Raw genomic sequence first — 26,141 nt, 5'->3', positions numbered from 1 at the left:
AGCAGACAATTAATGTGTACTAATTCTATGAATTACACTATTTTATAAAAATGGTGTTTTTAGAGCTTATTCAAAATTTGTGAAGTTTTCTGAAGTTATTTAAAAATGAAAATTATAATGCCACTCACAAAAGACATAGAGCATTGGACCTTTACTTCATCTCTGTTTCTCACTTTTCAGCGTTTTCCACTGGGGGGTGATGATGAAGTTATGAGTTCTACTTTGCAGCAATTTTCAAAAGTTATAGATGAGGTAAATGCTTACTTTATTTTGCTTGGATAAGTGATCTTATAATTAAGTTAGTCAAGTTGTTTAGCGTTTATTGGGAACTTTTATTATGATTTTTATGAGTAAATCTCAACTATAAAAGATTACTATTTAAAGAAGGACCTTGTTTCCAAATCTTGGTGACTGTCTTATAAAAATAACACTTTATATGTCTGATTAAAACAAATTGTTTTCAAGGAATAAGTGTGTAATTGTGCTCTCTTTACTCTCATGTAACATTCAGCCTTTCATTGTGTTGTTTGATGTAGGCAGGGAGAGAGGAGTTAAGCTGTTAACTAATCACAGGACTGCCAGGGAATTCCCTGCCTGTTTTTTACTTGGGTTTTGTTTTAGTACTATATTTAGGAGTTCCTCATTCTAAAGAATACATGTTCCTTATCAGATATGTGACTGGTAAATATTTGCTGCTATTCTGCGGGTTGTTTTTTTGTGTTCTTGATCGTATCCTTTGATGCATAAAAGTTAATTCTGATGAAGTCCAGTTTCTCTTTTCTTTGCTTTGCTTGTGCTTTTGTGTCATATCTTAGTAACCATCGCTAAATCCAAGATTATCACGTTTTCTTCTGAGAGTTTTAAATGGAATTTTTTTGACTGTCACAGAATTATGTGATGTTAGTGTTCCCTTATGTAAATGTTATCAACATCTTTTTTTTTTTTTTTTTAAACTATGCTTCCACTACAGAGCAAGTGAGATCTTAGTTCCCCAACCAGGTATCAAACCTGCGACCGACCCCTGTAGTGGAAGTGCAGACTCTAAACTGCTGGATGCCATAGAAGTCCCTGTATCAATACCTTCTTACTAGATTTTTTGTAATTTCCATAATGCTGGTTGATTGTCTCTTTTTAGTTATTTGGGTTTTTTGATCTTTCTTTTATCAGCTTAGCTCTTGTCACGCGGTACTTTCAACACAGCTTGCTGATGCCATGATGTTCCCCATTACCCAGTTTAAAGAAAGAGATCTGAAAGGTATTGAACTAAGCTTATGATTACTTTCATTAGCTGTCAGAAGATCACTGCTTATAAAATGTATATCACTGTACACCTTACCCATTTCTGACTGTAGCAAGTGTCACCTTTACTTCAGTTGTTAAACATTTATAGGGGCTCCTGATAGATGTTAAGCTGAGGAGTACTGATATGACTAAGATGCCACTTCCCTTGAAAAAGCTCAGAGAAGGAGATGGGTAAACATAATTATGGTACTCTGTCTCTTGTAATTTGGGATGAGCATGGTGCAGTGAAGGCTGGCTCAGAGGAGGGTATCAGGAAGGCTTCACCACAGATGTGACATGAGCATTGAACAATGAAGAAGAATTTGCCAAGAGAAGAGAGTCATTGTTTGATGAGAGGGGCCAGAAAGCACAAAGTTACAGGTTGTAGAAATACATGGCTTGCTTTGAGAAATTCATAGTGGCTGCAGTGTTGGATGTGTTGAGGCATGGTGGGAGATACCTCTAGAAATAGATCAGATCATGCCAAAGATGCTGGACTTGAGCTTATAAGTAAAGAGAAGACAATGGAGGTCTTTAAGAAGTGGACCTATTCTAACTGTTTTTGGAGGATGGATTTGATGCTAGGAGAATGGACCCAGAAGTTGAGAGAGTGCAGTTAGATGTGACCAAGGCCTCTGCTGGGACAGTGGCATAGGAGATGAGCTATGTGGGTGGGTTGGAGTGATGGGAGGTATGGGGGCTGGCCCGTCTAACACCTCATGTCTCAGTACCTTGTGGTGGGTTTTTTTTTTCCCCCATTGCATATTATCAGGTGATAAAATGAGAGCTTTATAGACTTAGCTTTGCTTTCTTACAATTTACAATCTCAGACAGTCATACAGACTTATCTACACAATACATAGATAGAATAAAAATATTGAGCTAATGTATCAGTGATGATAAAGTATTTAATGATACATGCAATAAAAACAGATGTATTTTAGAGATGGAATTAAAATGTCTTGGTAATCTTCAAGAATAATTTTTTCCAAGATCAAGAAACAAGACCTCTTTTCTCAGTCTAAGGGGACTGAATATCAAAATCTTGTCAATAAAATGTTTCTCATTCAGCATTTGAACTTATTAGAGTCAATATCAGAAGATCAGTAAGTTGGATTCTGGTACTAAATCAGGATATTTGTATATTTGAGAATTTGCAGTAGTTTTAAAATTTATTTTTCTGTCATATTATAATTTGTGGCAAGTACAGTTTCTGGTGGTGTGCTGCTAAGTCACTTCAGTAGTGTCCGACTGTGTGAGCCCATAGACGGCAGCCCATTTTCCAGGCAAGAGTACTGGAGTGGGGTGCCATCGCCTTCTCCATTCTGGTGGTGTAACAGTTGCTAATGAAAGTAAATGTTCCCTAGGGCTAGTTGAAACACAGTAACTTTTTCACTTTAAACGTTGAAGTTTGAAATATTACTTGGAGTTTTAATTGTAGCTTAAATTTCTAAACATAATTTAAGATACTTCATAAATATGCTAAACTTAAATTATTCTTGAACTTTTCCAGAAATATTGACATTAAAGGAAGTGTTTCAGATTGCTAGTAATGGTAAGCTCTGATTACTTTGTACAGTTATTTCTTACAATGATGCAAATGATGCATTTCTTTATCAACACAAACCTGTAGCTAGATTTTATGTAATAATCGAAGAGAAATGAATCTAATTAAAAACTTAAGTGAATATTATTTAAATCTATTGTTATTTAAGTTGCACTGTTTGTCCTAGAAGAAAAATTTTAAAGGAAGTTAAATCTTGTGGTTTGTTACCATTATGGTACCTGAGAAGGTGGTATATATTTTTCCTTCCTTATTTTCCTGTATATTTCACATTTTCTTTAATGAGTATTTGCTGTTTTTGTACTAAAAATACTTTAAAAAAACTTTTAGTAGACTACTGTTTCCTTGAAATTAAATGTTTTTACCAATTTAATAAATAGAAACATACTTTAGGGTGTTTTTGTGTGGCTGTGAGGAACATAAGGGTTCATTGATCACATAGTAGAGAATTCTTATTTTGCTTCAGTATATCTGTTGAAAGATGCACATGTGAAACCCATTAGAGCACTTACAAGTTTTGCAAAGTATTATTGCATTGTTGTTAATAGTCATTTCTGTTTTCCAGATCATGATGCTGCAATTAACAGATATAGCAGATTGTCCAAAAAGAGAGAAAATGACAAGGTTTGGTACATATTCCTCCTTCAGTATCACAGTTAACGGGCTTCCCTGGTGGCTCAGTGGTTAAGAACCTGTATGCCAGTGCAGGAGATGTGGGTTCAATCACTGGGTCAGAAAGATCCCCTGAAAAGGAAATGGCAACCTACTCTGTTATTCTTGCCTGGGAAATCCCATGGACAGAGGAGCCTAGTGGGCTACAGTCCATGGGGTCACAAAGAGTTAGACACAACTTAGTAACTAAACAACAACAACAAATCCTAATTAACAACTGTTTCATTAGATGGTCTACTTTTTCCAGTTTAAAAATGGTTGCCAACAGTAACTTCGTGCATTTTGCTGTATTACCCTTAGTTTATTCTTTCCTGCAGTTATTTTAGAGCCTTTCTGTTAACTGTTAGACACAACTGAAGTGACTTCGCAGTAGCAGTTAACTGTTAATTATCAGATAATTAATAGTTGTCTTTTTAAACAAAATGTTTTTCTGTTGATAGAATTTAATAAGTAAACATAACTATTCCAAAAGTATAATTGATGCCCAGGTGAAACATCGCCCCCTTTCTCTTTGTATTTTGATCACATTGCATTTGTTTTGTTACATATATGTATTCAAAAGTGTGTTCTGAGATACTGTGGTGGAAACCTTGAACTGTTACATACTTAACTGAATGAAATTCTGCCATGAGGACCTCCTCCTTTACAGAGAATGTGTATGTTACGTGTGGATGGATGGATGGATGGATGAGTAGGCCTCCACTAGGTATTTGTGAGTGAGGTCGTCTCTGTGCGCCTGGGAATTGTATCTGCAGCCGCACCTGCATCTGCTGGTGGGGGCACAGTGACCACTTGTGGGAATCCACAGTTGTGTATGATTGACAGCGTAGCAGCCACTGTGACACAGAAAGGGGGTAGTTCTCTCACAAAATCAGTACACAGGCTTGCTTTCTTTGACTACTCAATTTGGTGCAGATATTAATAAAATATGTACATTTTAAGATCTACATTTGTTTGTTATTTTGACACAAAGAAGTAATTAAAGACTCTGAAGATGAATTTTATTTTACATTGCCTCTGGCTGTTACAGGCAATTTTTAAAAAATATTTCCACTAATTTACTTGAAAAATTTGTTGAGCACCTACTACATATTAGTGACTATGGGGAAACAGTGTGAACAGGCTCCACTTCTGTCTTCAGTGAGTGTATAATCCACACTTATTAAAGGCTTCCTGTGTGAAGCTAGAGGCAATGTAAAATAAAATTCATCCTCAGAGTCTTTAATTACTTCTTTGTGTCAAAATAACAAACAAATGTAGATCTTAAAATGTACATATTTTATTAATATCTGCACCAAATTGAGTAGTCAAAGAAAGCAAGCCTGTGTACTGATTTTGTGAGAGAACTACCCCCTTTCTGTGTCACAGTGGCTGCTACGCTGTCAATCATACACAACTGTGGATTCCCACAAGTGGTCACTGTGCCCCCACTAGCAGATGCAGGTGGCTAGAGCAGCTGCCAGAATACAGGGATCAACACGTAGTTAAGTGCAGTAAAGAAGTCTTAACAAAATGCTGGGAGAGCACAGACAGGGCAGCATATCTTTTGATTGGTAAGTTGGGAAAGGTTATACTTTCAGGAGGTGCCATTTGCACTGAAGATGAGCAGATATCAGTGGTTTGGGGTTATGGGAGAGGGCATTTCTGGAAGAAAAACAGCCTCTGCAGAAGCACATGGTAGAGCCTGGAGAGTGTAAAAGTAACGAGCACTGGCTCTGGAGTCACACTGCTTGGGGACTAATCTCAGCTCTGTGGCCTATTTGCCTGAGGGCATGCACTGGTTGGACTTCCCTGGTGGCTCAGACAGTAAAGCATCTGCCTACAATGCGGGACCGGTTTCAAAATTTCTCTCTCAAAAAACTCAGTAGTGGTGAAGATGAAAGAGAATGCATACAGATTACCTGACTTCTAGCAATTATTATTATTTCTTGCAATAATTATGAGAATGGAAAGGTAATCATTTCAGTGCATCTGGAGTACAGGCTGTACTGGGAGGAAGTATGACTAAATGGCAAGAAAGTAGTTTGGGGCCAGGTTACTATGTTAATGACTGAAATATGTGTTATCTAGAGTAGGCAGCCACCAAAGGATTTTAAACGAATGAGTAACAGCATGCAATTGACTTAAAAAATACTAATGGAAATATGAAGGGGACAAAGCTAGAGGGAATCCAATGAAAAGGTACTGGAATAGTTTGCAAAGGTATTAGAAGAGCTTCAGATAAGGTTGCTATTGAAAGTGGAGAGGAAGGAATACTTTTCAGAGATACTTCGTAAGTAGAATTGACAAGACTTATGGTAGGAGGAGGAACGAAAAATGAGTCCTAAAATTCTTGGATGATGGGATGGATCCAGGAAAAATTAAGAGAGCTAAGTAGAGGAGCAAGTTTTATAGGGAGCATACTGTCTTCAGTTGTATACGTTTTTAGCACACACACACATAAAGAACCCCCCGGGAGATCTGCTTCGTCTGACAACTGAGAGAATGAGGGGCAGGAGATAAAAGCTGGGGAGTCATTGGTGTATTGGAATATTCTTGGTACTTGATTTGGTATTCTAAGGAAAGCAGGAAAAGAGAAGAGACAGAATGTATTATGAAACAGGTGCTCAATGAGTATTTGTCATCTGAGTACAACAAGGGACATGGTTTAAGTGTGGGTGAAGGAAAACAAATATAAGAAAAGAGGCACAGTAGGGAGAGAACCAGAGAACTAGGAGGAGAATGGTATGCTGTGAACTCAAAAAGGTCAAAGATTAATGGCTAAGCTAAACCCAGACTGTTGTTTGCTTTTCCTCCAGGCTTTAGTTCAGTCACTATACCATTCTCAGTTATTTGCAGAATTCTGCTTTTAATGTGCATTTTAAAAAGAAAATGGTTGATAGTAAAACAGGAAAACTATCTTATCCAATATTCTGCCGGATTTTTATCTCAGAAAATAAGAAAGCTATGTACAATTGCTGGCAATGCACTTTTTTCCTTGGATAGTCTCTTCCCCTTGGCCACCACTAAAGGTAACTTAAAATCAAATAAATAATTGTATTTTTAATCTTTTCACTCAAAGGTGAAGTATGAAGTAACAGAAGATGTCTACACTTCCAGAAAAAAACAACATCAGACCATGATGCATTACTTTTGTGCGTTAAATACTCTTCAGTACAAAAAGAAAATAGCATTGTTGGAACCTCTACTTGGGTATATGCAAGCTCAGGTGAATAATGTACTGTGTTTTGGTTTGTAACTGTCCTAAGAACTTTCTTTTAATTTTGATTTTTATGTTAAATGTAAAGATATTACAAACTAAGGTCAGAATACTCATTTTTGTCTGTTTTTAAAGCATTTTTAAAAATGTCGTCAGTGTGCTAGCTTAAGGAAGTTAGAAGGGTTTTCTTTGCAAATGAAGATTTCAGATATTTTAGGGTAAATTAAACACACTTACCTTGGATTTAGACCTTGTCCATCTCAGCTGAGGACAGGGAACAGAAAGCTAAAGGAACTCCGGAGCTACTCCTATTGCTCAAGCTTCCAGTCACTCTTGTTTTATAATAAATCTGAAAGAGAATGGACATGCTTGAGTTTGTCTCATGTTCCTTGCATACCTCCTGAGTTAAACTGGATAAACTCCTAAGTATTCCAAGAGTGGTACATCAGGAAGGAGGCTAGAAAATTAAGTTTGAGTAACATAAGACAAAATGGCAGTGCCCTAAAAGGAAGAGTTTATGAAATTTCAATATTCCTTTGAAAATGAGTGCTTATTATTCCTCTGATATAAAACCTACTTACCTTTGTAGTAAACATGAAATAGTTTATCTGTGTGACTTACTTGAAATGTTTGAAAATACCTTTTCTGATTTTAAAAACTTACCATATGTATGTGTTACTGTATAAGAGGATGCATGGTGAAATTTAAGTGTAGTCTCTTCAGTGACTCTATGCTCAGTAAAAATCACTGTAAACTGCAACCTATTTTTACACAAATGGGAATAGCGCTTTTTTCTTACCTATGTATCTTGGCGATTGTGTATATGATTCACTCTAAGTATTTTGTTTGTGTGTGTGTGTTTCTGTTGTTAACCTTCCCACTCCCACACCCTCTTGCTCCAGATAAGTTTCTTTAAGATGGGTTCTGAAAATCTCAATGACCAACTGGAAGAATTCTTAACTAATATTGGAACAAGTGTACAGAAGTAAGTATTTTCTTCCTTAAAACTGAAAATGAAGTTATGAGAATAAGCTAACAGCTAAATACCATAATCTAAAAATATTTAGCACTTAATTTCAGATGGGCTGTTTTCCCTGCCATGGGAGTGTTTCTTGAGTGGCTTGTGGATGCTTCTTGGTTTTCTCACCATCTTTTCCACAGCATTTGAACTCTGAATTTCATAACAGTGTCAAATCGGATGGTATTCTTATTGATTTGAAACTATGTTTTGTGTCTGAATATAATAGGCACCTAATAGTAATTATCCATAAGTGAATTATCTTCACAGTTACCTGAATTGTAGAGTATGGATGGGAGATTATTAAATAAATCTTGCTTTTCCAAGCCATGAAAGTTTAAAGAGAGAAAAAGCAGTTCTAATCAGCTTCAAAATCCTAGCAGTCATGTGGTTAAACTGTGATATGGAGAGAGATGAAAATGATTACTGTTTAAAGGCACAGGACAGAGCAGTTTGAAAATTCCTCCAAAGTGAGTCATTTGGTGAGGATTCACTAGCTTTGGAATTTGGTATTGTTTTCAAAATATCTAAAGTTTCAAAATGTAAAGCTGCTATAAGCATGCTACTTTAATCAGCCACGCTACTGCTGTTCTTTAGGAAAACATACAGAACAAATATACAGATAAATGAGATTGGTGAGGTGTTCTTTGTTGTGGTTGGTAGTAAATAATCTGTTCTCTCTGTTAGTGTTCGCAGGGAAATGGACAGTGATGTAGAGACCATGCAGCAGACAATAGAGGACTTGGAAGTAGCCAGTGACCCCTTATACGTGCCTGACCCAGATCCCACAAAATTTCCTGTTCATCGAAACTTAACCCGAAAGGCTGGGTACCTTAATGCTAGGAAGTAAGAAAACTATTGTTGTTTTCATATATTGTGTATCAGTTAAGGCAATAGCAAGTCAATATAATGTATAATTGATATCTCCAAATTGTTTTGATTTTACTAAATGTAGAATCTTTTTACTAATAAATGGAATTAGTATTTATGTCAGCTTTTTGACAAATTAGGTACATGAGTAATTTTCAAAAGTAAAATTCTATTTAGATTTTTATCAAATGATTTAGAATTATTTTAAACAGTGAAACCAATTAGAGTTTAAATAAATGGCATAACAAGTGAATGTTATGATAATCATTATCATAATTTAAAATATATGTAATCACACCATCAAGTCAAATGTTAGTTTTTACCAGAAGAAAGGATAAAGCAAGTTAACCCTCAAAGTAAAATAAATTCTTTTGAATTTATTTCCATGAATGTTGGACAGTATTTTATGGAGCATCATTATAATAGCTATAATTTGATCATTTCTAATCTTGTTTTGGAAATATATACATGCACACTCATGCAAGGGGGTCAGCATATATGAATTTATGACTGAAAAACTGATGTTTATGTTTTTTAGGCACCTTGGTGCCTTTTTACCTGGCTTGTTATTAAAGAATAAATGTACTTTCTTCATTTAGTAAAACAGGCTTGGTGTCATCTACCTGGGACAGACAGTTTTACTTCACGCAGGGTGGAAACCTAATGAGTCAGGCCCGTGGGGACGTAGCAGGAGGCCTGGCCATGGACATAGACAACTGCTCAGTGATGGCTGTGGACTGTGAAGACAGGCGGTACTGTTTTCAGATCACTTCTTTTGATGGCAAAAAGTTAGTATATTTCTCTACTATTAAAAAAAAAACTGTCATATCTTAAACTACTGAAATGTAGGATAATTCCTTTGCATTTGGACATTGTGTAGATGTTTTAGAATTATTATGTATTAGGATAATTTTTTTTAATTTTGTAGAAATTAGTTGAATTTTCCTTTTTGACTTGCATAAATGATGTCTTAATATTTTGAGGCTGTCAAAGCAAGTTTATGCGGTAAAGACGTGTGATTTCTCGTTAAAAGATTGGTCAGTGAAAGTCCAGCATGGTGTCGGGAAGGCAGCACAAGTTAGTATAAAGAGTTTCAACATGGGGTCAGAAAGTTTGAATTCTGGATCCACCAGCTACTTTATAGTCTTAGACAAGTTACCTAACCTCGCTAAGCTTCATTTTTCTACTTGTAAAAAGGGGGGAGGGAGGATCTTCATTTCTGTTTTATAAATTGTTATGAAGACTAGAAATCTAACATATGTAACGTGCCCAGTGTGTAGTAGGTGCTAACAATAATATTTTAAACTGTTAATCATATATTTCTGATCATATTAATTATTTAGGCCATTAATGTTTATATGCCATGTTAAAAACTTCTATTACCTTTGCATTAAACAAGAATTCCATAAAATAGCTTTTAAAACAAATTTTTGAGAAGCACAGAAAAAATATAAAAGGCAGTATGAAAAAAAGTTATAACCTCACTAACCAGAAGCAACAATTAACTTTTTGGTTATTGCCTTACAGTTTTTATATTTTATTCTAAGTACATTTTTTAAATAGCTAAGAAAATACTGAATGTTTATTTCATGGTCCTTCTGTAAATATAATGGATGTCAATTACTGTGTGCCACTTATGACACTAGATGTTGGGAGTCCCTGTGTTCATTTGTCCAAATTACCAAACTGTTAATGTTTCTGGATGTATTTACATTTTTATATTTTCAGTTTTCTGCTAATGCTTAACATGATTTCCCATTTCATATTCCCAGTGTGATGCAAAATTAGCGAAAACAATTTTTTTTCCTAACTCATAAAATATTAACCTCTATAGATGAACCTAGCACGTATAATACAGAGTGAGGTAAGCCAGAAAGAGAAAGACAGATACTATATATTAATGCACGCATGTGGAGTATAGAAAGATGGCACTGGTGAACCTGCAGGGCAGCAATGGCAATGCAGCATAGAGAACAGACTTGTGGACACAGTGGGGGAAGGAGAGGGTGGCACGAATTGCAAGAATAGCGTGGAAACATACATTCAGCTCAGCTCAGTTCAGTTCAGTCGCTCAGTCGTGTCCGACTCTTTGCAACCCCATGAACCGCAGCACGCCAGGCTTCCCTGTCCATCACCAACTCCCAGAGTCCACCCAAACCCATGTCCATTGTGTTGGTGATGCCATCCAGCCATCTCATCCTCTGTCGTCCCCTTCTCCTCCTGCCCTCAATCTTTCCCGGCATCAGGGTCTTTTCAAATGAGTCAGCTCTTCGCATCAGGTGGGCAAAGTATTGGAGTTTCAGCTTCAACATCAGTCCTTCCAATGAACACCCAGGACTGATCTCCTTTAGGATGGACTGGTTGGATCTCCTTGCAGTCCAAGGGACTCTCAAGAGTCTTCTCCAACACCACAGTTCAAAAGCATCAATTCTTTGGCACTCAGCTTTCTTTATAGTCCAACTCTCACATCCATACGTGACTGCTGGAAAAATCATAGCCTTGACTAGACGGCTTTGTTGGCAAAGTAATGTCTCTGCCTTTTAATATGCTGTCTATGCTGGTCACAACTTTCCTTCCATGGAGCAAGCGTCTTTTAATTTCATGGCTGCACTCACCATCCGCAGTGATTTTGGAGCCCAGAAAAATAAAGTCAGCCACTGTTTCCCCATCTATTTCCCATGAAGTGATGGGACCGGATGCCATGAGCTTAGTTTTCTGAATGTTGAGCTTTAAGCCAACTTTTTCACTCTCCTCTTTCACTTTCATCAAGAGGCTTTTGAGTTCCTCTTCACTTTCTGCCATAAGGGTGGTGTCATCTGCATATCTGAGGTTATTGATATTTCTCCCAGCAATCTTGATTCCAGTTTGTGCTTCATCCAGCCCAGCATTTCTCATGATGTACTCTGCATATAAGTTAAATAACATATACATTACCATATGTAAAATCGATAGCCAGTAGGAATTTGTGACACAGGGAGCTCAACCCAGTGCTCTGTGACGATCTAGAGGGATGGGATGGGGTGGTGGAAGATGGGAGGAAGGTACAGGAGGGAGGGGACATATGTATATCTGAGGCTGATTTATGTTGATATATGGCGGAGGCCAACACAATATTGTATTCTCCAAAAAAGAAGAAAATATAAACCTACATCTCCTTATGTTAGTGATTAATATATTGAAAAGTTTTACTTAACAATATTCAAGGAAAAATAGTAAAAAATAAGTAAAATTAGTGTTTTCTATTAAGACCACTGATTTATATTTGAAATATATGTGGTGAGTGTCAGAAAGTTGAAATGCATTGTCTTAGTGCCAGTGTCCTTTTCTATAGTCTGCCTTCTGAAAACCAGCACATTTCTTTTTTGGTACATCTTGGCATAGATCGACAAAGTGAAGAGTTGGTAAAATCTAAGTCCTGATACCTCTGGTAGTTAGTCTCCTAGGTTACATGTTTTCTGTTGTGTTTTGGTTTTTGATACTGATTGGTTTTATGTGTATCTTTAAAGGTAAAAATTTCTCATTCATGTTAAAAGTACTTTAGAAAAAAGTTGAATGTCAGACTTTTGGTTTGTTTTTTTTTTGTTTTTTTTTCAGGTCTTCAATTTTGCAAGCAGAGAGTAAAAAAGACCATGAAGAGGTAAAATTTTATCTATTCATATTTAATTTCTTTATCATCACCTTAAGCTATTTTTCTGATGACAAGATATATTGATGTGTTCATTTTAGAAATTTGGGAAATCGTGGTTAATTTTTTCATAAAAGTCAATTGTCCCTCAAGCAACATTCTTAAGTTTCACATGGAATTTTATAAGTGGACCTATAAGTAGAGAGCTTAGAGATCACTGCTTGCTCTCCTTTTAGAAGCTCAGATTCAGAAATAGCCTTGTGACTGCTGCTTTCTGGCAGGCTGTTAGTATCATGAGGCTAGAGTTGAGTTTATTCCCTTCTCTTACCAACCCTCTGAGACAGTATTTGCTGCATTAAAAACATAGTAGCAGCAGATGTAGCATGGCAGTAAGCAACTAAAGTTTAAAACCTTAGGGAAATGAAAGAAAGAAAAACAAAAATTTGGGAGTGTTTATTCTTCCTCACGACTCTTTTGTTTTTGGCTCCACTTTTACTTGTAGTACACCAAATATGGAAGGTAAGTTACTACTAAGAACTGACAGTTGAAAAACTGTGTCTTGAGAAATCTTCAATGAAAATATACTCTTAAGTTGATAATGAGCCATTTTATCTGGTATTATATAATTGTCTTGGTAGAAGACAATGTTGGAAATTACGTAGAGATCAACTTTTATTTACTTCTTACAGAAAAGAGTAGGTATTAAAACCTGCTTTTGGTCTCTGAGGAATACAGATATATGTCTGCTCTTTGCAGGGTTTTTACCAAACACAGTAAATATTAGGTTAGTTTTGTGAGGCTCCTCTGGCACCAGAATCCTTAAGAGTGAAGCAGAGGATGTGGGGCAGCGAGTGTTTTCTGTGTTATTTATAAACCTGAAAGGGAAGTATGTAAAATACATTCACAAGGAATATATTTAGCTCTTAACTTTTTTTACATTGGTATTAATCATGATATCTGAGTTCAGACTGTTTTATTTGCTCAGGATTAGAGGAGGATGTGAGAATCCCGGGGACAGGGGAGCCTGATTGGCTGCCGTCTATGGGGGTCGCACAGAGTCAGACACGACTGAAGCGACTTAGCAGTAGCAGCAGCAGTAGAGGAGGATGTGATATTACAAAGATAAATACAGACTATTAAATTATAATTTAATATGACGGCTATATTTTTAATTAAATGTGGGATTTAAAAATAACAAATCTCTTCAGTGTTCTGTTATACCTTCAAGTATTATACATACATATGCTTTTGTATATAGGAAGGTATCTTATAAGAAAGGCTATATGTTACTTCTACTAAAACTTCTATGTTAGTTAAATATTGAATACTCTCTTTTAGAAGGGAAGCACTGTAGAAAAAAATGCTAATCATATTTTTCTATTTTTTCCTCTTGCAGTGGATCTGTACAATAAATAACATTTCTAAACAAATATATTTAAGTGAAAACCCAGAGGTAATATTTTTATTTTATGGTATCCAGATCTGGCAAAATTTAGTAATTTGGTGGTTTATATGGCTTTTATTACATTTTCTCAAGTTCTGTAATCTTTTAACTTGCTCCTGAATGTTTTATAATGATCTTATGAATTTAAGAAAATCAGTGCTAACTGTAGAGGAGTCTTTTGCTTTCACTAACTTAATTTCCTGCCAATCTAGATTTTTCTTTCTGTTATGTCCCTGGGAAACAACAAAAAATTAAAATGCAAATTAGATGACTTGTTAATATCTAGGGAATATAAAGTGAATACAGAGTTTGGATTTGAATAATTCAGACTTATTGTACTTTTATCAGAAGTCAAAGTTTTAATATTTTTGATATTATCCAGAATTATTTATATTAATGAGAGAAGAATTATTTAATCACTTTGTGACAGTGTGTCACAAAGTGATTAAATAATTCTTCTCTCATTAATTTTTGCCTAACTATAAGACACAGAAGTGCAAAAATGTTTTGTGATTATTTTTTCTAGTGTACATACTGTTTTATTTAGCTTGAGTTTTAAATAAGTTTTAAATTATTTAATAAGTTTTAAAATATTTCTTATGGAAACTTTTTTCAAATCTGGCCTAAAAATATCCATATTAACTTTATCAGTAAATACACAGATATTTCTGAGCATAAATACATTCTGTAAAATTATGTAAACTTCAGCATCATAGTCATATACTTAATGATTTTGATTATTTCTTACTCCTTTTAAATTTCTATACTTAGCAAGTTTGAGTGCACATATGCTAGGCACTGTACCAGGTGCTAGCAATACAAACCTTAATCTAAAAAATCTGGGAGTTAAAATTTAAAGAAAAAACAATATTTCCTATTATGTATACTAGTAGAAGGAGAAGGCAATGGCACCCCACTCCAGTACTCTTGCTTGGAAAATCCCATGGACAGAGGAGCCTGGTAGGCTGAAATCCATGGGGTCGCTAAGAGTCGGACACGACTGAGCGATTTCACTTTCACTTTTCACTTTCATGCATTGGAGAAGGAAATAGCAACCCACTCCAGTGTTCTTACCTGGAGAATCCCAGGGACGGGGGAGCCTGGTGGGCTGCCGTCTGTGGGGTTGCACAGAGTCGGACACGACTGAAGTGACTTACCATAGCATACTAGTAGAAAAAAATCAGGCTTTTCCCTTAGATTTATAGGAAGAAAGAGGAAACTTAAGTTATAATGTTGTGAAGTTAATTATGTATCTTAATACTAAGGCTAGAAAATGTGGAACTACTTTAGTAACTTTTACAAAAGTACAATTTAAGTTTACAACTTAAGTATAACTTAAGACCACTCTGAGAATTCAGAGTTATATTTAAACTGTTGGTTTTCTTGCTTTACTAATTAGTCCTTTTTTTAAAAAAATAGGAAATTGCTGCACGAGTAAATCAGTCAGCTTTGGAAGCTGTCACTCCTTCCCCATCTTTCCAGCAGAGGCACGAGAGCCTGAGGCCGGCAGGGTGAGTTACCGGACTGTGGGTTATTTAAAAAGAACTATATGGGCTATTGAAAGTGTTAGCAAACACTTGGATTTTAGCAGTGCTAGTTACATTAGTACAAAATAGTTCTAGAAAATGTACTTTCAAATTGGTGAATTCACCAGCAAGAGCACTAAATAAATAAGGATTCCAAATTTCCTTAGTGTTTATCCCTAGGTTAAAATGATTTATTTTTCTGAATTTAGTAATTGGAAAGAAATCTTTTGATCAAGTAGCTGTGATTTGGGGTTGTATTTATTAAAATTTGTTCTTCTCATCGCTTTATAAAATTATTTTTTTTTCTCATGGTTTCAGTGTTTAATTTCCAAGAAAAAACTAAATGCAATGCCTTCTTGTTTTCTTCTCTGCTTAGACAATCTCGGCCACCCACAGCTCGAACCAGCAGTTCAGGATCCTTAGGATCTGAGTCCACAAATTTGGCTGCCCTCTCTCTAGATTCTCTTGTTGCCCCAGATACCCCAATACAGTTTGACATCATTTCTCCTGTGTGTGAAGATCAGTCTGGCCAGGCAAAAGCCTCTGGCCAGGGAGGCAGGTGGGTGATAGGTCTGTAAAGCTGTAAGGCTTATGAGTCCAGTTCTATAGTTGAGAGCCATCTCTCACATATCTTGTGCAGCAGCTATGTTTTTTTCTGTAATTACCTAACAGAATTTTGATAGTTGAAAAGGAATCATGAAGGCTTTTCTCTGTTTTTGCCTCAGTTAAATGAGTTCAGATAATTTAGTTTTAGAAATATTCAATTCTGAATGGTTTATCAGATCTACTTCTAAGGTATTTACTCTTAAAATTACAGAATAAAGGTGACAGTCCTGTGACAATACAGTTGATATCATGACAATATTTTAATGTATGAGAGTAATATATATGTGCCATAGGTTTATTGGAAAATGTTATCTTGTGTTAGAATAAGAAATCTCCAGCAAGGTACTAAGACATTGTCATGCTATGAATTATTAGTGAATTATCTTTATTTATATAATGATAAATCCTTATCAGAGTAGTTAAAACTTTATTATGGATGAGGGAAATATGGCTTAAGGCAAATCATTTATTAAGTAGGTTGGACACTTAATAAATTGATAATATAGTAACTGGGTGTACGTGACTGAGGCAAAGAAAGAATAATTTACATTTGATCATAGGAATATACTTAGCATTTGATATAATAGGTCAGATACATATTTAGGGAGATCAATTTCATGTTATCTGAAAGCCAGTGTTATCTTAGAACCATTTAGCTCTCTGTTTGCTTATAAATCCTACTTTGGATTGTACTTTTCTTCCTTTATTGTGGGTGTGTCATGACCCAAGCACAATTAGGGAGGAAGTTGCTTCCATCTCTGGTTAGCTGTTCTTCTTGCATTCTGTTATGGTGCCTTGAGAAATCAGGTCTAATACTAGAAAATGTTCAAATTATTGTAGTTAATTTGCGTCACTTACTTAGAGGACCTAAAAGGTTCCCCCCCCCCCCCCAATCCAAGGAAATTCCTGGCATTTTTCTCATGTAACTAAAGTTGAAGCTAAATCAGCCATTTCTCTGTCCTGGTTTATTTAAATTCAGGAACTTGCAACATGGTTTATTATGATGTTGATTTTTGTATGTTTGTGGCTACACATCCTATCTGTCTACATTTTCTGAAATATAGCAGCTTTGAGTTCAGCCTATTAGTGTGAGGGCAGGGGCCTTTGTAACAAGTAAGTTGGTCATCAGTAGTGTTCCTTAACAGGAAGGGGTATTTTTGAGCTTTTAAAAAATGTGTGTACAAGGTTTTCTGACTGTTAGTTTTTAACTCTGGGTTCAGTGATTGAGATTGCTTCCCTGCGGCTCATGGTGACTGACCACTGGATCATAATTTTTTAAAATACTTTTCAGGCGTACAAATCCATTTGGAGAATCTGGAGGAGGTACAAAGTCTGAAACTGAAGGTAAAATAAGTGTAGTATTCTTATATTTTAGAGATTCTCAGAGCAGTAAACTGCGAGAAGAATTTGTTGTTTACATTTGTTCTGCTGTATGTTTTAACGGTATCTTCACAGTTTTTTCTTTTTACTCATAGTGCACTTAAAGCAACAGAACTTACTCAGACTTAAGTTTTCATTATTCACACAAAATTATAGAATATCATACTTTTGACCTCATAGTCAGATTCTCATTGTATAAGATATCCTTTGACCTTCCTAACAGCTATTTTCTTCTGGTTCTGGAGCATAATTATTTTTTTTCTTTTTCCCATACTTATTTACTTTGATATAATTTCAGACTAACAGTAAAGCTGTCAGAATAGTAAAAGGAATTCTTTTAACTCAGAATCACCGGTTGCTTAAGCATAATCTTTTGCTGTTGGAATTTGAGATCTTACTTTTTCTGTAACATGAACACTGTAGTTAGGAGTTATTTCTGAGTGCTTCTGCTAGAGTGAATATTTCACTGGAAAACCTAAAGAAGGCAGTGTATTTTTTCCCTAGGAAAAGAAATGTGGGATTTAAAATTACATAATGTACCTTGTTTTGTTGTAGAGTCTATTCTTCATCAGTTGTTTATTGTCCGATTCCTTGGTTCTATGGAGGTGAAATCAGATGACAATCCAGATGTTGTTTATGAAACAATGCGCCAAATTTTAGCTGCCCGGGCCATCCATAACATCTTTCGTATGACAGAATCACATTTATTAGTCACTTGTGATTGTTTAAAGTAAGTAGTAACCTGTCCCTCAAAAAACTGTGGGGAAAAATATTTACATAATTTTAGCATAATTAACATTTTTCCCCTAAATTTTATTTATTTATTTATAGGTTAATTGATCCACAGACACAAGTTACAAGGCTCACGGTGAGTTCTGCGTGTTTAAAGCTTTAAGTCTCTTTGTACATATACACATCTTACATCTGATAATCCTGATTCTGTATATTTGGATATGGAAGCATGAATTATGATTGATTTTTAGGTGGTTATAGTTGAGTTTATGGCCATCTCTCCAAAAAAAATTGTAACATTCCATGTAGTTGAAAGAATCAGTGCAGTCTGGTGCAATATTTACTATTTATATTTATCCGTCAGTTAGGGAACATATAGCATACACTAAAGAAGGTAGCTCAGATAGTAAAGCATCTGCCTACAGTGCAGGAGATCCGGATTTGATCCCTGGATCAGGAAGATCCCTGGGTCAGGAAGATCCCTGGGTCAGAAAGATCCCCCGAGAAGGAACTGGCAACCCTCTCCAGTATCCTTGCCTGGAAAATCCCATGGACAGAGGAGCCTAGTGGGCTACACAGTCCATGGGGTCACAAAGAGTTGGACACAACTGAGTGACTAACAAAGAAACTAACAAATTAAAGAATTAAAAGGCCAGCATGGTTGAGTTTATTTTATAATTATCTATTTTGAAATAGCTGCAGGTGTGTGCTTGCTTAATCATTTAATAACAGAGACCATATTTATTACTGAATTTGACTTTGTAAAATGTGTAAATGACTAATAAATTCAGTATTCAACAACCTTTTAATGTTCCTGGCAATCCAAACCAAATGTGAGATTGTTTGTTCTTGGATTACCATTCTGTTAAGAAAAATGATTGACTCTAATGTTCTGTTTATGCTATTTGATAACTAAGTACGTGAGTTTGTCATATATAGAAGTGCTGTTACAATGGTCTGAAAAAATCTCATGTTTGCTTCTGATGTTTTCTGTGCAGTTTCCATTACCCAGTGTAGTTCTGTATGCTACACATCAGGAAAATAAGAGGCTTTTTGGATTTGTTCTTCGGACATCAGGAGGGAGAAGTGAAAGCAACTTGTCATCAGTCTGTTACATATTTGAATCAAACAACGAGGGTGAAAAGGTACTTGGCTTTTCAAAATGTGTTTCTATTGTGAAATATGTGTCAAAGTTCTTACTAAGATTTCTGGATAAAACTCCCAAACTTTGTCTAGTCCAACTGAGTTGCTTCACCAAAGCCTATTGTTTTGAAGAGAGCTGAGCTGATGGGTTAGGCTATCTGACTCCACAGACCTGTGTCTTCCTGGCCATTGAGAGCTGGTGCAATCTTCTGGCTTCATTAACTTGTCTTGGGAATCCAAAATATTCCCATAATCAGCCATTTCCAAATATCTCCAGCTTAGAATAGCAGCAGTAGCTGCTTGCTTTGTTCTTTGCAGCTTTACCATCTTAGTGATGAATCTGAGATAATAAGAAGTGAGGGACTTGAAAAATGTGAGAGCCAATGGTAGGAGCTCACAGACTGAAGAAAATACACAGAGGCTTGGTTTTGGGGCTGGAACATTCTTAAATCAACTTTTGTTTGAAAAAGTGTATTATAATGAGTTATGAAACTAGTTATATCAGCCATTTGGATACTTGAAATTATCACTTTGATGTATGAACTGTCTGAGTTTTTCTTACATTTTCCCTCTTTAGATTTGTGATTCTGTTGGATTGGCAAAACAGATAGCATTGCATGCAGAACTGGTAAGAATCTAAGATACTTAATTATCCAAGAATATTAACTCAAGTAATACAAGAGCTCTCATATTAACAAGTAAATAAAAATGATTTTGCTATACAAAGTTAACAATAGATGCTATTGCTGATATATAGCATTTAGAATTTGGATAAATGGCTAACATTAGGATGTAAATTTTTGGTGTGCTTTCTCATATAAATGCAAATAATAATTTGAAAGGTTACAAAGGTAATATTAATTGAAAAGTTAGTTATTTCATATTTAATTCATCAGTTGTATTCATCTATTCTTCAGGATCGCAGGGCATCAGAAAAACAAAAAGAAATAGAGAGAGTAAAAGAGAAGCAACAGAAAGAACTCAGTAAACAAAAACAAATTGAGAAGGTATGCAGTCTTAATGTCTAGATCTTCTCTGACCAGGTATGATGTTTACAGAGAGTTTCCTTAATTCAGCACTGTGACTTTCATATTGGAATTTTCAAGTGAAGGTTCCATTTCCACTCGCTTAGCTACGTCATAAACATGATTCACAGCATAGCAGAAAAGGATGACATCTGTCTTCTTGGCTTCACTGCTCGGCTTGTGGGATCTTAGTTCCCCCACCATGAATGAACCCGGGCCCTCAGCTGTGAGAGCGCAGAGTCCCAACCACTGGACCACCAGGGAATTCCTGACATCCGTCTTCTGATACAATGTTTACATTATAGTTATATTGACATGTAGTGTGACTTCTTGTTCTTCAGTCGCTAAGTCATGTCCCACTCTCTGCAACCTCACAGACTGCAGCATGCCTGGCTTCCCTGTCCTTCACTATCTCCCGGAGTTTGCTCAAACTCATGTCCATTAAGTCAGTGATGCTATCCAACCATCTCATCCTCTATCACCCTCTTCTAGTGTGACTTGCTATTTAGCAAACAAACTAATATTCCAGTGAAGGTTGGAAGGTTGTCTCCTCAAAGCAGGTTTTTTGAGAGGAGATATATATGGCTTTCATCAAGGGTAGTTAAAGTATGTATGTCTGTATATACTTTCTCTAGTTTATAGTGAGAGATAATAATGGCCTGAATGTAAGTTGTTAACTGTAAAAATGCAGATGATAAAATGTTGACTTTGATAGGATTTCTGGAATGGTGTCAAAATATACGTTGGTGTTAACATTGGTTTGTGTAGTCTTTGTTTTCAGTAAGTTGCCAGAATTATGCATACATATTTATGACAAAAGTATGGGAGTTGCTCTCAAGTATGTATTTAACTGCTTAGTTTTCCATTTGAAAAATTAAATTAAATTAACTCAGTTTCTTTTCTGTCTTTTCCAATAGGACTTAGAAGAACAAAGTCGGTTGATAGCTGCTTCCAGTAGACCAAACCAAGCCAGTAGCGAGGGGCAGTTTGTTGTCCTTAGCAGTAGCCAGTCAGAAGAGAGTGATTTGGGAGAAGAAGGAAAGAAGAGAGAGTCAGAAGCATAAACTTATCCTTGGTTTTTGGTTGATATTTCTCCCCCCTTGGAATTTGTTGACAATTTCTGTGGTAGAATGGCACAAGGTAACAACAATGTTGAACTATCAAGGAGACTAAAATTTGTATTTGCTTGTTTAACTTCACTTTTTAAACTAATATTAACCTTGATAACAGGTTTGCATTGATTTTTTTTCCCCTGAGAAGTAATATACTATGCAGTAATTTTAAATTCCACATGTCTGAAAGAAACCTGTTCATATCCCTGAAGTAGACTGCTGAGGAATTACAGTTGCTCAAGCCTTTTCTTCCTTCCAATTGTGAACTTATTACCTTGCATCGTAATTGGCTATGACCATAAGAAATCATTTATTCTTCAGCTTCAGATATTCATGGATATGCTCCCTCTCTTTCATTAGGAACATTTTGCTGGCAGTGAGGAAGCTTTTGACTGAATAGGTTTAAAATCCTTATATAGAAGATTTTTCAAGTTTGCCAATATTTTAACAGTGTGCAATAGGACTTTTACAAAGTAGAGGTTTTAGACTTAAAGTTTCAAATTGTGGCAGGTGGTACTGTAGATTTCAGGGCGTTTTCTTGGATTGCTCGCATTTCTCTGATGGACTATACCTGATGCCAGTGGGAAAGAAGCTTAAGTGTCTTCATTTCAAGATTGCTACAGCCCTCGGCATTTATTATCACATTCTTAGTTCTCAGGTTGGGACTTGAATTATTGCTGCAGAGCAGTAATGGTTAAAATAAGATTTTGGAATTTACTAAAGGGAATTTTTTTTTGTTCAAATAAGTTTTAGATTAGGATTTAACATGTAAAGATTGTTACAGGATAAATACATTGTATTTTCTGCATTGTGTGAAATAATTTTTATTGAAAATCAAGGGACATTTAGAAAGAAGTTCTATAGCAATTATGTTTCCTGCTTAAAGTAAAAATTCCTAGAATTTAGTTTAAAAATGTAATCTTTTAAATTTCAGACTGATACCCACAGTATTTTCATAATTCCATGTTTTTATAAAATACTGATCACCACTTTATATCCGTGTAGGCAAATAATATGTGAGCAGAGAATAATTTGCACTAATTATTGTAAATACTTATCCTCTTTAAATGAGTATAGTAAAAGGTCTAATTCCATGAAAGCCTGAAAAGTAATTGAGTGCTTGGTCGAGGAGAGTCAACCCAGGAAGGATTTTAACCTGGTGCCAAGGTTAAAATGACACTTCTCTACTGCCTAATTCTATGACAGAACTTGATTTTTTTTTTTTTAACTCGGATTTTTAACATTGCTGATAGAAATTATGTTCCTGTGTTTCACATGTAAAAGTACATATAGCCACGTTAAATATATTGAACAAAATATTTTACATAGTCATATATTTAAAATTTTCAAGAGATTAGCCACTAATTTTACAAGAAAAAAAGCCTTTTGTTATTTGACATATAGTTTTTTCTTCTTAGTTCTGATTCAGAAATGGCATATAGTTCTTAGCTGTTTCACAATGTATATACACTGTTTTCTGTAGGAATGGAATAGATAATTATATATAGGATTGTGGTGTTTTTTTTAGCCATGTACCAAATGGGAATAATGATTACTTAATAATCATTATTTTGAAGCCTTATGTTACCAAAACATACAGTCAAAAAGTAGAAATTTATGGAATACTTTTTGAAAAGAGTTTATTTTGTCCTTGCTAAAGGGAACGCTTTCACAGTAGTTTGTGCATCATTCCTTTTTGTAGAAATTGAAATTTCTTCTCTGATCAGCATTTGGTTAGCCATGGCACATCCTGCTTTTAAGATGTTTTTGAGGATTAGTAAGCTTTTTGTCTCAGTAAGTCTTTTGTTTATACTATAAGGTTGCCACCTCACTTAGTTCAGGTGTAACTTGTCAGCCACCATGCAAGGAACATGGTCAGCATCAGGAGACAGTGTTAACCAGGCTGGTGCTTTGCATGGTAGCAAAGCGTTGCCCTTGATAAGCGCTCTCGGGCAAAATGTAGATGAAAGGTAAAGGTACTGAGACTTAGGCATGCTGGACAAACTTGTGGCTTTTCTTAAGTCATATCTTGTTAGGAATTTCTACAATAACACACTCATGCCCCTAGATCAGACCAGAGCGCATTCCAATGCCAATCAGAAGTCATGTGTGGGCTTAACAATGTTAGATGATTCAACTTCTGTTTCATTGCTGTAGAACCATGTGAACTATTCCATTATGGCAGATACTTAAGCATCAACTTTAATAAATTCTATGTTCTGTTTAAAGAAGGCTCCCCATGGATTCTTGGCTTCCCTGGTAGCTTGGACGGTAAAGCGTCTGCCTACAATGCGGGAGACCAGGTTTGATCCCTGGGTCGGGAAGGTCCCCTGGAGAAGGAAATGGCAACCCACTCCAGTATTCATGCCTGGAAAATCCCATGGACCGAGGAGCCTGGTGGGCTACAGTCCATGGGATCACAAAGAGTCGGACATGACTGAGCGACTTCATTTCATTCATTCAAGCCGACCTTTGTTCCCCTTTGAAATCCCTTCAAGCTTTTGGATGTTCTTGGTGGTAACAGCATTAGATTTTGGGATATCTTTCTCGGATTCAACCTTGCATTTAATGGTTTTTAGACATTAACAAAACGGATTCTTTAAAAGGAAAGAAATTAAGTCTACCTAATTCTGCTAGGCACTCGTGCTCCCTGTGTCAACCGTACTTTTATAACTATGGTAATGAAGTCAATAGATAGCAAACTAATTATTCCTTCCCCCTTGTAAAATTGAGAAAACTTGCTAACAAGGAACTGAAACTGTTATCTTGAACATAGTCCCCAGTCTAGTTTTTGCCATGACTATAATGATTATAGTCATGTGTTTAATTTCAATTTCCTTGTGTTTAATTTCAAAAGAATTCTCAGATCCCACAGTATAGAGGTTGTAAATTTATGTTACTTTTATGCTTGAGAAAAAGATATTGGGGTGTTTATACCATTCTATGTCACATGTAATCATGTGTGGTAAAGGCATCTGAGTTCCTTTTGAGTTATATATAGGAACTGCAAGTATTTGAGTTGAATCCTCTTATACATGCTGACAGACTAAGAGCCTATGTTTTGCAAAATCTGTCACCCAAATTAAAAAAATGAAAATACTAACATTGACTTTGATAACAGTCTCCCAAGCATTCAAACTGTACTTTAAATATTCAAACACACTGATTATAGCAAGCAAGTCTTTGACTTTATTTTTAGCAAGTTTGGCTTACTCTTCTTTCATGAGATTTTTTTTCTTCCATAGTAATTAATACTACATAAAAAATTGAAACTGGAACTATATTATACTTTTTAACTAATCTCTTGTGGCTGTACTCATATGTAATTTACTTAGGTTAATATGAGAACCGGGGAGTAAGTTATAACTAATGTGCAAGACCGCTTTGTATATTTGGTGATTTTGTAATGTTAGTGAATTGGTTAATTCTTATTTCACTGATACTATTAATCGTGTATATGCAATTAAAAATTACGCTACATTTCTCTTTAGAATTAAATTTGAAGAACCTGACTTTATGTAATGGTGGTATACATGTGGAGTGGAGAACTTATTTTTTCATTATGTCAAAATAAGTATTCCTGATAAGGCTTCAGGAAATATGCTGTTAGGAGATTTTTAATGTATAATAAAGTCCATGATTTTTTATAGTCTTTTTTGTATGAAATATCTGGTATATACTCTGAATTTTATTGCTCCGAGTAATTTCAAATGATGCTTATAAAACAAATGGACTTTTTCTTAATCTTTTAAGATACTACTACACATCTAACTCTATTGCAATCCCATAACAACTAAAATGGGGGAAAAAATGTCACTCATGGGGAAATAGTATCAAATCTAGTGACTTTTTTCCTTTTAGAAAAATTAAGGGACTTTTCAGTAATTACCGTAGACATGTTACAGTGTATACTTGCTGTGCTTGGTCCTGTTCAAAGGAATTCCTGTAGTTTAAAGGACCAGGTTATTGTGTATGCCAGCTTATGTGGGTTGGGCCTGTAGTTGTAATACTAATGAAAATACATCCGCTGTGCTCTCTGTGGTTCCCTATAACATTCACCAAGTTCTGTTCTACTGGCAGTTTCTGTTTTAATTTGTTTTTAATTTTATGAAATGTATACATTCGTAGGAGGTCCAGGGAGTAGATGAAATTAGAATTATATAATTTATCTAGATGCATGTATATCCTAAATATATTTGCATATGAACATACATATAATCTAGCACTCATTTATAAACAGACACCACACTTTGATTAAAAAAAAATTAAAAAACTATTCATGCCAGCTAGTTTTGCAAATTTTCTATGTGAAAACTATATTATAAAAGTAATTTTAAGTCTGTACTTACTGAAATAGTCTTATATAGCCATGAATCCCTACATCAGAAAGAAATCATACAGCTTCAGTTTCTGTAAGAAGGACTGTATTATGCCAAAAAAAAAAAAAATGTATGCTAAGACTGAACACATAAACATCAAGCTATAACTGACTGGGCCTGTGGCCTTAATCGTGCCCCTCTGTCCTCTGTGTTGATGTGCCATATGATGGATCCCAGGTGCGGCTGAATGAATGTCTTCTCAGTTTCTTTCCTCACTTCCACATCCAGAAACCTGTATTTAAATGCAACACAGAATATACAGAAACAAAATTGTAAACTAATATCTATAACTGCTTTTACCAGTGAGCCACTCCTCTCTGTCTATGGGACTGGACTCAGTGTAGAAATCATAAACCATCATCCATTTGAAAATACTTTTAGTTTTTATTCCAGTGATCACATGAACCAATAAATGGTAACGCTTAGCCAGGGTTTTGTGGAAAGAAGGAATACATGTATCCCGTTAATGATGAAACTGCAATTGAAGATTCTCTTTCAGCTGAATTACCTCAGTACTGCACTCTACACATAAACAGACACTAAGCTGGTCTTGGGACTTATGTAC

General features: G+C 35.5%; 3 protein-coding genes across 10 annotated transcripts in view; 1 reads left to right on the top strand and 2 right to left on the bottom strand.

Moving 5' to 3' along the window:
• The window catches only part of HESX1 (HESX homeobox 1), a 40,329-nt gene extending 33,281 nt beyond the window's left edge, over nt 1-7,048 (bottom strand). For both annotated transcript variants that reach the window (XM_061396599.1, XM_061396601.1), the window contains exon 1: nt 6,954-7,048. The gene's annotated coding sequence lies outside the window, so the exon portion shown is untranslated. The remainder of the gene's footprint in view (nt 1-6,953) is intronic.
• Nucleotides 1-24,849, top strand: part of APPL1 (adaptor protein, phosphotyrosine interacting with PH domain and leucine zipper 1) — a 34,367-nt gene extending 9,518 nt beyond the window's left edge. Inside the window, exons 4-22 of the mRNA XM_061396590.1 lie at nt 181-252; nt 1,168-1,255; nt 2,795-2,836; nt 3,411-3,469; nt 6,579-6,725; nt 7,619-7,701; nt 8,422-8,580; nt 9,204-9,392; nt 12,199-12,241; nt 13,626-13,682; nt 15,093-15,184; nt 15,576-15,758; nt 17,097-17,149; nt 17,741-17,915; nt 18,017-18,053; nt 18,916-19,062; nt 19,638-19,688; nt 19,978-20,067; nt 21,003-24,849. Of these exons, the coding sequence (XP_061252574.1) occupies nt 181-252; nt 1,168-1,255; nt 2,795-2,836; nt 3,411-3,469; nt 6,579-6,725; nt 7,619-7,701; nt 8,422-8,580; nt 9,204-9,392; nt 12,199-12,241; nt 13,626-13,682; nt 15,093-15,184; nt 15,576-15,758; nt 17,097-17,149; nt 17,741-17,915; nt 18,017-18,053; nt 18,916-19,062; nt 19,638-19,688; nt 19,978-20,067; nt 21,003-21,149 (1,914 nt within the window). The 3' untranslated portion in view covers nt 21,150-24,849. The remainder of the gene's footprint in view (nt 1-180; nt 253-1,167; nt 1,256-2,794; nt 2,837-3,410; nt 3,470-6,578; nt 6,726-7,618; nt 7,702-8,421; nt 8,581-9,203; nt 9,393-12,198; nt 12,242-13,625; nt 13,683-15,092; nt 15,185-15,575; nt 15,759-17,096; nt 17,150-17,740; nt 17,916-18,016; nt 18,054-18,915; nt 19,063-19,637; nt 19,689-19,977; nt 20,068-21,002) is intronic.
• The window catches only part of ASB14 (ankyrin repeat and SOCS box containing 14), a 31,192-nt gene continuing 15,520 nt past the window's right edge, over nt 10,470-26,141 (bottom strand). For 4 of the 7 annotated variants that reach the window (XR_009732511.1, XR_009732512.1, XR_009732513.1 and 1 more), the window contains 3 exons: nt 25,547-25,808; nt 17,726-17,942; nt 10,470-11,507 (listed from right to left, as the gene is read on the bottom strand). The gene's annotated coding sequence lies outside the window, so the exon portion shown is untranslated. Of the gene's footprint in view, nt 11,508-17,725; nt 17,943-24,181; nt 25,809-26,141 lie in introns of those variants that run through there. The other 3 variants (XM_061396592.1, XM_061396593.1, XR_009732514.1) reach the window with 2 other exon arrangements.

Source organism: Bos javanicus, chromosome 22 (genome assembly GCF_032452875.1).
Source record: "Bos javanicus breed banteng chromosome 22, ARS-OSU_banteng_1.0, whole genome shotgun sequence".
NCBI lineage: Eukaryota > Metazoa > Chordata > Mammalia > Artiodactyla > Bovidae > Bos > Bos javanicus.
This window is presented reverse-complemented; position numbering and strand designations above follow the sequence as displayed.